This window comes from Sylvia atricapilla, chromosome 3 (genome assembly GCF_009819655.1).
Source record: "Sylvia atricapilla isolate bSylAtr1 chromosome 3, bSylAtr1.pri, whole genome shotgun sequence".
NCBI lineage: Eukaryota > Metazoa > Chordata > Aves > Passeriformes > Sylviidae > Sylvia > Sylvia atricapilla.
Genome location: NC_089142.1, coordinates 104,478,877 through 104,491,538, shown reverse-complemented (window position 1 = coordinate 104,491,538; position 12,662 = coordinate 104,478,877). Strand labels below are relative to the sequence as shown.

Sequence of the window (12,662 nt, the reverse complement as noted above, 5' to 3'; positions counted from 1 at the left end):
CCAGGACATCAGCTGGATCTTCCTCTCTTCTCTCTCCCCTTTAATTCATTTCTTCCTTTCTCTCTGCCCTTTCCCCCTTTAGCAAACCCCACTGCCGTGCGCTTAATGGCGCATATCAGGGATGTGAAAAACGAGATTCACTTTTCACGTAGATTTTAAGAAATTGGTTTAATAAAAGATAAGACAATTAGGAGATAAGGAAAAAAAGCAAAGTACGGCCGGCCGGGTGACTTGGCATTTAGCCAAGTCCACAAATTGCTATTTCACAGGCCTTCTTTAAATACCCTTTCTGTTGTATCAGTTTGTTGAATATTCATATTTTTCCATAAACTAGTTTCCATATTCCAGGGACTGTTTTGCATGGCCCCTCCTTGGGTCCGCCTTTTTAGAGCATTGGTGTTTCTTGGCTGTGTCTTCATTATCACCTCCAGATTGGGCTTTGGTCCGTGCTTTCCTCAGATGGGAGATGCTGATAGCTGGTGTATCAATAGCAGTCTTCTTTATATGTTCATTGGATGTTATCCCAGCCAAACAGACAGTTTAAGCATACTATATCACTACCACCATTGTGCCCAATTTTCTTTACTAACAGCAGAAATAAAAACTTATATTCTTACCACAAAGCTATTAATCACATAGCACACATCTTGCGAAAAGCCAACTTTATAATAGTCATTTATAACAGGGACTACCTCGCACCCGCTGCTACGCCAGGCGCACGATCTCCCAGCACACCCGGCTGTGCCTGCCGCCGTGGCCCGTGTGAGCGGTTTCCGCTCGGGGCCGCTCCCTGCGCCGCCCTTTCCGCCTCCCCTCGCGGTGCCGTCACGGCCCCGCCCTGCCCGGAGCCCGCGCTTCTGCCCGCAGGTAAGAGCGGCCGCCGCTGCCTGTCCCCCGGCCCGGCCCTTCCTGGGGCTCTCCGGGCCTTCCTGGGGCTCTCCGGGCCTTCGCCGGGGCCTCGGGAAACGGAACGCGTTGTCGGGAGGCAGGGCCGCCGGCGGTGGTGTCGGTGAGCGCGGTTTGTGGGAATGGCGGCGCGGAGGGCTGTGAAGATCCTAGGGACGCCTTGCACTAGGCGAGCTTGCTTAGGGCTCCATCCGGCCTGCTCTTCTGCGTTTCATGTGGGACATGTTTACCCCTTGCCTACGTACACGTGAAAAAGAGAACAGGGCCTTTTTTTTTTTTTTTTTTTTTTTTTTTTTTTTTTGTAAGCGGTTCCGTTCGTGTTAAAAACACAGCTAAAGCAGCGTCGCAGCTTGAGGAGCCTTGAGAGCTTGGCGAAGGTTTTCAAAGGAAAGGTGCAGTGTGCATGCACAGGCCGCTAACGCAGTTTAGCAGCGCCTAGCAGAAAGTTATTTAAAGTAACTTTAAAGTTAGGAAAAGCTGCCTTGTAATGAAACTTGTGCCTCTCTCGTGCAAAGGTTAAAGCGTCCCTTTCCTTACACTTGGTCGCAGCTTTCTGACTGCAAGCTCAGCTGCTGCCGGCAGCGTGGAATGGAGACTTTGACTAGCCAATGAAACTTTAGGCGATGCCAATTAAAAGGCCTCATTTTTGGGACGAGCGAAAAAACGGAAGAACTGGATTTTAAAGTCAACATTGAAAGGTGTCTGGCGAATTCCTTGGCTTTAAAAGTGTAAAAAAACCCACTTCAAATCTAAAATAACCTGGATATTGCTAATCCTGTGGCAGTAAAATCATTGGTAAAGAAATGAGAAAATGCTCAACCCAAGGCTCTTCTCCAGAGTGTGAGAAACTCAAAAGCGTTTGGTAGAATTTTCAGGCTTCATATCAGAAAAGCAGTGCACAAGTCACACTTTCTGATAAGTGCCTTTCTCTGTGGAGTGGCTTAAGATTTTTAGCCTTGTTTTTTTCTTTTGTGGTCTGCTTTTGTTCTAAATAATTAAACAATGCACTGAAATAGATTGGCCACCATAGCTACAGGTAGATTGTTTTTTTCCCCTGCATCAGTGAAATTGATGCTAAGAACACAAACATCGCACAGTTGCTGCATTATATTGAATGAAAAAAAAAGGGTAAACATGATTCGAATAGTGAACAGCCAAATAAAAATAATAGCACAGCCAAATAAAAACCAGCCAAAAATACTTTTGAATTGCTGTTCAGAATGGCACAGAGAGGCAATGCATGAATTGCAAATACAGAAAGTTGCATTCTGACAAAGGGAAGTGCTTTTTCATGTATTGTGGAACTAGTGGCTAAAGGAAACTGGGTCAGCAGTTTAAAAGGGTTGAAAAAACCTCTTGGCTTTGGTTCTGGATGTTCATATTCATGATGGTGATACCACTGCAGAGTGGCAGCAGGTGTTAGAAGTAGTAAACTCTCCAAAGTTTACAGGAGGTGCAAACTGTAGGCAGGTTTTCTGTTTGCTTCGAATTTGGTAGGACAGAAATATTCTGTACTGATTGTCCCCACTGTGTGTAAACTGATTTATCCAAGGAGACACTCAGTTGTCTACTAGGAACTTTTGCTGCACAAGTTCCTGGTAGGTGCAGTGCCAAGAACAGTATATATTTTAAAGACCAGTTTGGAGACAGAAATTTAGTATCACTTTAGAGTGAGCTTGAATTGAAGTGTGACAGCATATCTGAGTGTGGGAGCTTTCCTGAAAACCTCTCAGGAAGAAGTGTGCTGCATAAACCTGAAGAGAGCTGTTTTTATTGTTGTACTTAGCCTGGGTGTACTGATGGGTTGGAGCTGAGAGCCAGGTTATATTGGATTTGTTCAGAAGAAGAAACCTCTGTGTCATCAAAGATGTGGCAGTTTGGGTCAGTTGATTACAGAGAGTAAAAGTGTGTGGTGGAGGTTTACAGCAGTGGATAGAGATGGGACTGTGGTGAGTGAGGGTTGTTTAATCCAAGCTGAGATAACTGTTTTCCCATGGGATATCCACCACTGGCTGAAGTGTAAATGAGCCTATAATATTACTCTCTCCCTTAAAATTTTAATCTCCTTTTAAAACAGATGAGAATAAACTTTGCAAATCCTTTGAAGCTCAAGTGACTCAGTGGCATCAGCAAGAGGCTGACAGATGGGAGCTGTTTTGTAGGATGGCTCTGTGCAGGCTTTTATGGTGGCTGGAGCCTGGATTTGAAGGCAGGGATTCCTTGGCTGTTTCCCAGTTGTAATATAGTGCAAATTATGCCCTGCTTAACTCCCATGGCTTGACTTGGGATATTTTTAAGGGGATCAAGATAAGCCTCCTGGTGTATACCTGATACTGCGTTGTAGGCTTTTTTACTTTTGCAATGGAAATCTTTCTTGCAAACAGGATTGTGAGTTGGCATTCCAAGAGTGCTCCAGTTGTACTAGATTTGCTCTCCAGCTGCCCCAAACAGGCTTGAGAGGACAAAGCAAAGCAGGCCTGTGACTAGTGGGCAAGTAATTATTTATTATCAGCAATAATGCATGTCTGTCACAGATCAGAGCCTTTCATACTCAGGACTTTGCAAACATGGATTTCTCTGCCCTGAGGAGGTTTGTGGCCAAAGAGCCTGATCCTCATCTCTGGTAGCTTTAAATTTAGGATGCTGGTTGTTCTGTTGCCCTTCAGCAACAGAGAGCAGCAGTGACACTTGGCTGCACTTGCACATCAACTGCATCCAGTGCAGGCTGTGAGTCAGAACTCAAGGTTGGGTTCTGTTTGATGTTTGTTATCCATACACATACAAGCAAAAAACTGTTATTCCTTTCCCCATATTTGTGCCTGAAAGCCTCTTGATTTCAAAATTGTAATAATTTAGAGGGAAGTGGGTCATATTCTTCATTCCAAGGGAGGTTTCTGCCTTTGTCAGCCTTTCAAACCAAGACACTGATGCAGATTTTTCCCTTTCCTTGCTAATAGTTTTAAGTAAATAATCAGTGATATGAGGACAAACATAATTCTCTCTGGTTCATGAGACAGCAATGATAGCAAAATGTATTTCATTTGTTATTTATTATCTTTTCCTTCTATATTCCTCTTCTTCTGTCTTGTTCCTTAAGTCTAACTTGGTACACTGAAAAGATTTTCAAAACTGTGACTTGTTTATCCTTGTAAAACAGCTCCAGTTAATTTTGGTAGCACATACTTGCTACAGGCTTTTGTTAGTTTTGTTTTTTTTATTCTTGCTGGTGCTGGATACGCTGATTAAGGGAGAGAGGAAAGTTGGAATTTATCACTATGTTCATGACATTTTTAACCAAACTTCTCTAAATGAAAATTATAAAAAAAACCCCTGTTTTTGTAATATCATAATACTGTTTAAGAAAATGCAAATTCTAACAAAAAAATTATGTACTAATATACATAAAATTGAATTAAAAGTTTTAAATAAAATATGTCACCAACTCCTAAAAAAAAACAATTAAAGAAATATAAAAATCCTTATTTTATACTAAAAAAATTCTTAAAATAATACCCCAAACATGCATAACCCCATAAACAGCGTAAAAAACTGTTATATAAATGAAACTGCACAAAATCTGCAAAATTCCAAACACTTATAAATTTGTAACATTCAAAACCACCAAACCTTTTCTTGTAACATGTTCTCCATAACTCTAAAAAACTCCTCTCCCAAAGTAATATAAAATCATATTTAAATAGTAACAACTAACTAAAAATCATAATTTTCTCTGTATTAAATAGAAAAGAAACAATTTAAAGTAAAAAATGTCTAAATGTCTCATTTTTTCCTCTTTCCTTAATATATCTATATCTATAAAATCTATCTGGTTTTACTTTTAAATTATACCTGTTTCACCTTTTTTCTCCCAGAATCCTATCTCCCAGTTAATAAACAAAATTGTAATAGATATAATATTAACATAATAATAATTTCTAATAATATAGTTATTAATAAACAAAAATCTGTGCTCAGTGAGAAAACCAGCTCTGACCAGGCTGAGCAGTCATGCAGCTGAGGAGCATTATAATCCTTAACTATGCAAACAGCAGCTGTGAAACTGGGCCTGTTAACTGGCTGATCATATTTCTGGAATCACACTGGGTGCAGTTAAAATTCAAGTTGCAGACAAGCTTGAGTAGCTCCACACTGTTTTTTTCTCCTGATCCTCTTCCTATTTGACCTCAAAGAGACAATATAAATAAAAGGAAACCTCTCTCACACATCTCGTGCTCTTGCCAGGGAAAGGGGAAGATCAAATCATTATCTAAAACTCCAGTGATGTGACAGCTCTTTGCTGTTTGTTCTGACTTCGTGGCTTGCTGTTCACAGATAAAGTGCAGTGTCTCCAGTTTGTTTCCTCCCTCTTTACTCAGCATCTGGAGAGTGGGATTATCACACTGATTCTAAGAAGAAAAGTCTGCAATGATCCCACTGTTCCAGATGCACCTCACCAAACAGGCAGGAAAGTTACATATTTCTTCTTTCCTTAGAACATTCAAAATGTTGCTCAGTAGAAAATAACATAACTCTAAGTAACATTAACTCCCCAAGGTAATACATGATTTATGATTTGAGAGGAATTAAAGGTACTGATTATAAACCAGCAGCCAGATAGCTTGGCAGTAGCCATAACATGGTACTGTAAATTCTGGGAACAAAAAAGAGGTGCTTTGGGATTTTTCACATCTTCTTTCCCAGTTGTTGTGCACTGGTGTGTTGACAAGATTGCAAGAGTATCCTGAAATCCCCAAATCAACCCAGCTTTATTACAGGTAGAGTTGTATGGGGAATTATAATACCCCATAAGGACTTCAGAAAATTGGATACAGAGTTCACAAGAAGAATTTTTCAGATGTACTCCTGGATGAACTGACCATGAACTGGTGCTGAAGTAATGTCTCTTCCTAAGACAGACTGAAGCTGTGGCCCCATTGATTTGAGGTTTTGTTTTGTTTTGTTTTGTTTTTTGGTGGTTGGTTTTTTTTGTGGTTTTGTTTTGGTTGGTTGGTTTGTTTGTGTTTAGTTATGTTTTGTTTTTGTTTTTCCTGGTGTCCTGCCTGCTGCTTGGTGTGGCTCTTGATACAGCGTGATTTGTAGAGCCCTTCTTTTAAACATGCAAATAATTTCTTTCTATCACAGATCATAAAAGCTAAACACTGTTTTAGGACTGTTGCAAGAATAGATACTAAAGTCATGTAAATTGTAATGCTCCTTCATGCCATTTTGCACAGGAGTTAGGAGATATCCCTGAAATTACAGGACTTTTAACTCTGTGGCTGCTGACATTACCTGCTAGAGCTCTTCACATTTCTTATAATTTTTAATGAATGAATGTTAGTGCTCTGTGTGGTAAATTACAGTCTTTTGACTCTGTAGGTACTTAATGAAAAGCATTTATTATTATTTTTGTTTCTGCTTTCCAGATGGAAATGTCAGAAGATGACAATAACATGGAAGACTACCCCACTGAAATTCACGATTATCTCGCAGCATTTGAAAAGTCTCTTGGTTCTGTGGATGAGATGCTGAAAACAATGATGTCAGTTTCTAGGGGTGAGCTGTTGCAAAAGGTAGGTTATCTTCCTTTTGAAAACATTTTCCTTATTAATACGTAAGTACTTGAGGGCCTGAACTGAAATAGAAGGGTCTGTTAGGCCAGCCACTGCACTAAGAAATAATAAGAGTGACACTCCTACACTTGACACTTACTGTTAAATTCTTACATTTCTAAGAAATCCAGATGGTCTGACAAGCTCAACAATGAAACACATGCTCTTCCAAGCTGATCAGTGATGATCTTACCAGTGAGTCATTCAGCTTGAGGACATTATAGCTTATTCCTGACCTTCCTTAACGTGCTCTTCCATAATGGAGAGGTCATTCACATGTTTGACTGAGATTTCTTCACAACAAACTGAATGGAGCTGGTGTTCACAGCAGGATGAGAAGGTGAACTGGCAGAAGTGAGAATTGATCTCATTCCAGAAGTCTAGACTTGCAGAACCTGAGCTGTCTCCTCTAGCTGTGCTATAAGCAATAGTCTGCAAAATGTGGCTTTTTATCAGAGCCAGGTAGTGCCTGAGAATTTCACATAAGCATCTCTGTCTTGTAACATTTAAAGCCTAACGTGTCATTTCTTTCTGTAGGGCAAGAAAAAGGCAGCACACGAGGGAACTTCTTTATCCTGTGGGGATTTCTTACACAAATAAATTATGAAGAGAACAGCCTTGACAACACAGATCCTTTGACAGTACCCATGTTAGAACTAGTGAGCTGTACAATGATGTTATCAGAGTTTCTGGAAGTCGTGTAGGACTAAAATAATAAATTGACTTTGACAGTCAAGGGAAACATAAACCCCTTCATAACCTTTATTCTTCCTTTGCTTTATATTTCTAAGTATCCCAGCCTGCATTGAACACACAGTCTGTAATGTGTAGTGTTAACATTTATTGATTGTATATTGACATTGGAGTTTCAGCAACTTTTAAACTTTCTTTTTCATTCCATTGATAGCAACAACTATTTTGAATTAAATTTTTGTGGGAAATGTGGACTTATTTCTGGCTATGGGAGCAGTAGTCCAAGAGCTACATGCTAAAGGATTGTGCTTTTGGTTGTATGGGTTTGAGGCATTTAACTTCAGACTGGGAGAATTACATGAATACTCAGAGAGGAGAGAATGAATGGTCCTGTGATGGCATGGAAATTAGGCATAAACAGAGTCTCAGTCATCTTGTGATGCAAAAATGTGCTCCTTCAGTCTGTATTCTTTTATTAATACATTTATACATGTATATATAGTTATACACAATTATAAAATGTGCACATTACTACAATCTGTGCATATCTTGCTTAAAAATCTTCAAATATAATGTGTTTTTTTTTTCATTCTAGTTAGATCCTCTTGAGCAAGCAAAGCTGGATTTGGTTTCAGTGTACACATTAAATTCTATGTTCTGGGGTAAGTATGTGGCAGAGGGAAAACATAGTATTTATGATTACCGTTTGAACACCTAGACAGCCACAAACACTGAATAATCATATTTCATGGCCAAATAATTAAAACCTTGTAATTACCCTGGGGACCCCCATTTTTGCCATCCATGGGGTAAATGATGTTGAAACTCCAAATCAAAGATCTATATTTAGAAAAGCTAATTTTGTGCATGCATGAGTATGTTTCTGGTTTCTCTGTGGCAAACTTTTCTGTCCTTTAAAGGACTGAAAGCTTAACCATTTTAATTGTTTAAGGGTATTTTAGCTGCAATGTTTGATGATTATAGTTTGTCAGATACTTAATGACACAATTAGCAATTCTTATTAATGATTTTATGTGGAAGTTTCGGTTTTCCTATGTGAGTGCTCAGTCATAGGCAGCCTTCAGTTTCAAAAAAAAAATCTTGTTTTTTCTTGTAGTGTACTTGGCTACCCAGGGAATCAATCCTAAGGAACATCCAGTGAAACAAGAGCTGGTGAGTTGCTTCTGCTGCATGGATCCTACTTGTGCAGGGTTGTTAGCCCAAATAGAAGTAAAAAAATGTTTATATCTACATTTAAAAATGATACTTTGCCGTAATAGCATGCATATGGTATGTGGTGTTATATAACTTTTTATATGCCCTGCTGGGCTCTCTAAATTAAAAAAAGTAATTTTTTTAAAGTTTTAAACAGTGCTGTTTAAAGTAAAGTTGTAGAGTCTGCTGAAAGTAGAAAAGGATGATAAATGATACCATCTTATCTTTTCTTTTCTTCCACCTTTGGCTGAGAATTGGAATCTGTACAGAGCAGCTTTTCACTCGTATCTCTTAAATGGAAAAATGTTACATGCCTGATAGTAATTTATAACTTCCAGTATGGCATTTTTTTTTTCCTTATAAATACTTGGAATCATGTTAATCTCTGAGGCTGCCTTTTCTTACTTTTGGATGACTCTAAAAGTACAGTGTGGTTGATTTACAAGCGAAGACGGGAAAGTGCCCCCCTCCTTCTTTCAAGCCCTCCATTAATTCATTTTCTCAGCAGTAAAGAATCCAGTTCAGCAACAAAGCTAAAAGCTTTTTTGGCACCAGTTGTATGTGTATTGTCCAGTAATTCTGCATTAGTGACATATTTACGACCTGTAATAAATCTTTAGTTTTGTCTTTATACTCCATTTAGATGTCTGACTACAGTATAGAAGGCCAGCTATCTTGAACATTCTGCTGACTTAAAAAACCCCCGACTCATTTAGCCTGAAGAAAAAAAAAAAACAACTAGAAATCAAAACTTCTCACTACTCATTTTAATTTCTGAATAAATGAAAATATTAAATCTCGGAAGATGTAGAATAGTTAGGTTAAATGTAATACTTACATAACCAGTGAAATGAAAGGGAGGATTAAAAAATGTGGAAAACCTGAATAACAAGAGTACTTCTATTTTTAATTTTGTGAGGTTTTCAGTAGTCTAGACTGTATCATATTAAAAAATGCATCAGTTAATATTTAATGAAATTTCTGTCAGTTTTTTGTTCCTCCTATATTATATAGGGTTTGAACACCGTGTTAATTTAGTGATACTAAAAACTTTTATCTCTTCTGCTCTGGATTTTTTATGTTCATATTTTACTTCACAACTGCCATGTTGACTCTGAAGAAAGAGTGAATATTTTCATACCTAGATTGTTACTCAGATCTCTTTTCCTTTTGCAAGTACCAAGGTTGAATGAATGCACATTTCTCCCTTCCAAAGGCATTGTGATGTTCTTATTCACGTGGAAAGGGAATTAAAAAAGACAGTTCTGTCATGATTATTTTGGTTTTAGAATTGCTCTCCTTGTGTACGTACAGGTATTCAAACTGTATTAATAAAACTCACACTCAAGCTATCAGAATTCATTTCTTTTGTCAAGTTGAAATTTTCCAGCTCCTTTTTTTCCCATGTTAATGCATGTAGGTTTGCCATCTGTTCTCATTAGCCATCTCAGTCACCAAAGAAATATTACAGCCAATCATGATTTCAGACCCTGTAAAGCTCTCCTTGTTAAAGCTGTGCTTTTGATACAGAAAGAGTGGCCAAGTTTTTGACAGTTGCTTATAATGATCACTGAAGAGTTGAAAATCACTCCTGTAGTGTAAGTCTAGTAACTTTTGTTCCAGATTCAAAGAGGTGGCAACAGCTGTGTGAGAAATGTGTGGGTTATGTATCAAAATTTATTTTAGCAGTATCCACATGTGTGCTGTTAATCCACTTTTATAATTCGGATATCAGGTAGAGCACTACATATATGTGTATATCTATATATATATAGATATATGTTACTGTTGTTTGTATGATAGTAATACCCAAAGGCCATACAGTTAAAGGCCATATTAGGCTAAATATGTAGATCTGAAATCTGTAAACTAAATTGTTCAGTGTTTTGCAGAATTGCTGTAAGTGTACTCCCTAGTCAGTGAAGAGAAGCAGGGACTTATCAGGGAGGGATTCCCATCTTAAAGCTGCTTAGGACCCTCTCAGAGCAATTTTCTTTATTTGTTGCAGATTAGGATGAGAAGGCACATAAGCTAGGAGGGTATACATCTGTGGAGGCGGAGTCCACGTCATGATTTGGTCAAAAAAACCCAAACCCATAAACACCAAATAACTTAGTTGGCTAAGATAGGTCAAGAAAGTGTACCCTATGGCCTTGGAAACAGGCCTGCATTGTTATTTATGAATGAACATAAAATGAACCTCTGATATGGCTGGAAATTCATCAAGCTGCCCTAAATAATTTCTTTGATAAGCCCCCTTGACCATTTCAGGAACTTAACCCCTAGACTTCTGTATAGTTCTATGTGTAATGCTTGTACCATCTTTGCTTTTGTATAAGATGCTTTTTTAGTTTTGCTTGAACTTGCTGGATTTTTTTTTTTTTTTTTTTTGTGGACAAAACAAAGTCCACAGTAGGCAGTATAATTCATCCATAAATGTGTCAAATACCTAAATATTATTGTGGCATCTTTATGTAGGTCAGACTACAAACTGACTTCAGTATGTTATTTTCTAACTTTGCTTGCAAGAACAGTTCCCATATCACTGTAAATTAGATGCAGAGTCTGCATCTCTGCAGGACTTTGTGTTCCTGTTATAGTGGGTGTCATGCAGATGGTATGGGAGGCACCTGTGATGGAAAATCTGCTGAAGGGAAGTCTCAAGTTTGCAAAGGGCCTGATATATTTGTTTAAACAATGCTATTCTTCTAGGTATTACAGTTCTGGAAGTGTACACTGTGGAGAACTTCTACTCATTGATTCATTTTAGCAGTGATTTAGGAGAATGGTTTGAAATACTGATTTTTTTTTAATTTTTTTTTTTCTCCCTAGGAGAGAATAAGAACATACATGAACAAGGTGAAGGAAATAACAGACAAGAAAAAGGCAGCCAAACTCGATAAAGGAGCTGCTGCTAGATTTGTAAAAAATGCACTCTGGGAACCAAATGCAGAAAATGAACATACTTCCAAAACTGCTAAAGGAAAGAAGCGACAGAAGGACTAAATCTTTTCTTTTTTTTCCCTCATAGCAATTGCAGACCCCTAGAACTTCCTTGGAAACGTTTTGTGTACTGAATGCATCTCACAGAAGTGCTGCACAACAGGTTAATTTATACTTAGAAATTTACAGGATTGTATTTTGTCCAGAACACTCGTCGCTGAGGTGATCACATTTTCTGTGTGTCTAAAAGTGCCATTTGATGCACATTTGACATTTCATTACTAAAATGTTATTATCTGATAGATACTTGCTGGTAATAAATAAATAAAAGCGATGTTTTGTATATAGTACCTATGAATTCAATTTTTTTAATGATTTATTGACACTTTTTTATATGTCCTAAATCTCCTCAATATTAAAAAGTTTCAAACACTGCTAGCCAGTCTGTGGTGTTTATGAAAGGGTATTGTGTGAAATACCGTATTTGTAGAGTTTTGTAAGGTTTATTCACTGTGTTAAACTCTTTCCAGCCTTTCAGTTTGTATGTTTGCAATATTTCCTTACTTCTGTTGCCTCTAAGAAAGCAGGGCTTCGAAGGCACCAAGCAAACACCCTGGATTCCACTCTAAGCCCCTGTGCCTAGTCAGTGGAAAACTTAAATATCTCTTAAAGGCAGTTTGTAGGGTCCAAAAAAAAAAGGAGCAGGCTGGGGTGGCTGTAGGAAACAGCACATGCAGGAACTTTATGGGATTTTGGCTGCAGTGCTGACACTCAGGAATGTGTTCTGGGGTGGTAGGAGTGTGATCATTGATGTTTCTCAGATCTTCATTAGGGAAAGCATTCTCTGGTGCTATAAAAACTACTGCTCCATCTTGCAAATACTGTAATTTTTCCTCAAAATGTGAAGCATAGGAAAGGAAGGGTGTTAGGTGTGTTCAGTTTTCAATGTGCTGCCGTGCAAAGCTCAGTTTTCTGCCCAAAATCTATTTAACAGTTAGCCAGGAATTAACAACTACGAAGGAAAAACATGATTTAGCTCCCAAAAATGCAGTTTGGGTAGCAGTCCATACAAATGTTTGGGAAATGTTGTTAGTGTGAAAGACTAAATGATAAAAGCAAAGGAATCCAGTGTAGTTTTAGTACTGCAAAGCTGAATGATCCGTGGATGGTTACTGTCCTTGGCATTGTAATGCAGCAAGCAATGCAGAGTGTGAACTAAATTGAATTAGGTATTAAAATGATAATTTTTCTCTTATTATTATCTAAAATATATTTGAAAGTAAGAATTAAATG

At 38.2% G+C, this 12,662-nt stretch overlaps 1 protein-coding gene across 1 annotated transcript; it reads left to right on the top strand.

The window, feature by feature from the left end:
• Positions 1–833: 833 nt before the first annotated feature.
• C1D (C1D nuclear receptor corepressor) lies at positions 834–11,719 on the top strand. The gene is made up of 5 exons (XM_066316485.1): positions 834–867; positions 6,333–6,479; positions 7,807–7,873; positions 8,329–8,384; positions 11,259–11,719. The coding sequence occupies exons 2-5, from the start codon at positions 6,333–6,335 to the stop codon at positions 11,430–11,432; spliced, it is 444 nt and encodes a 147-aa protein (XP_066172582.1). The 5' UTR covers positions 834–867; the 3' UTR covers positions 11,433–11,719.
• The last annotated feature ends 943 nt before the right edge of the window (positions 11,720–12,662 follow it).

Excerpts from the sequence above, each read along its gene's own strand:
- C1D (XM_066316485.1), top strand. The coding sequence starts at position 6,333 with ATGGAAATGTCAGAAGATGACAATAACATGGAAGACTACCCCACTGAA. Across the intron at positions 6,480-7,806 it reads GGGGTGAGCTGTTGCAAAAG|TTAGATCCTCTTGAGCAAGC; the intron begins GTAGGTTATCTT and ends TTTTCATTCTAG. Across the intron at positions 8,385-11,258 it reads ATCCAGTGAAACAAGAGCTG|GAGAGAATAAGAACATACAT; the intron begins GTGAGTTGCTTC and ends TTTTCTCCCTAG.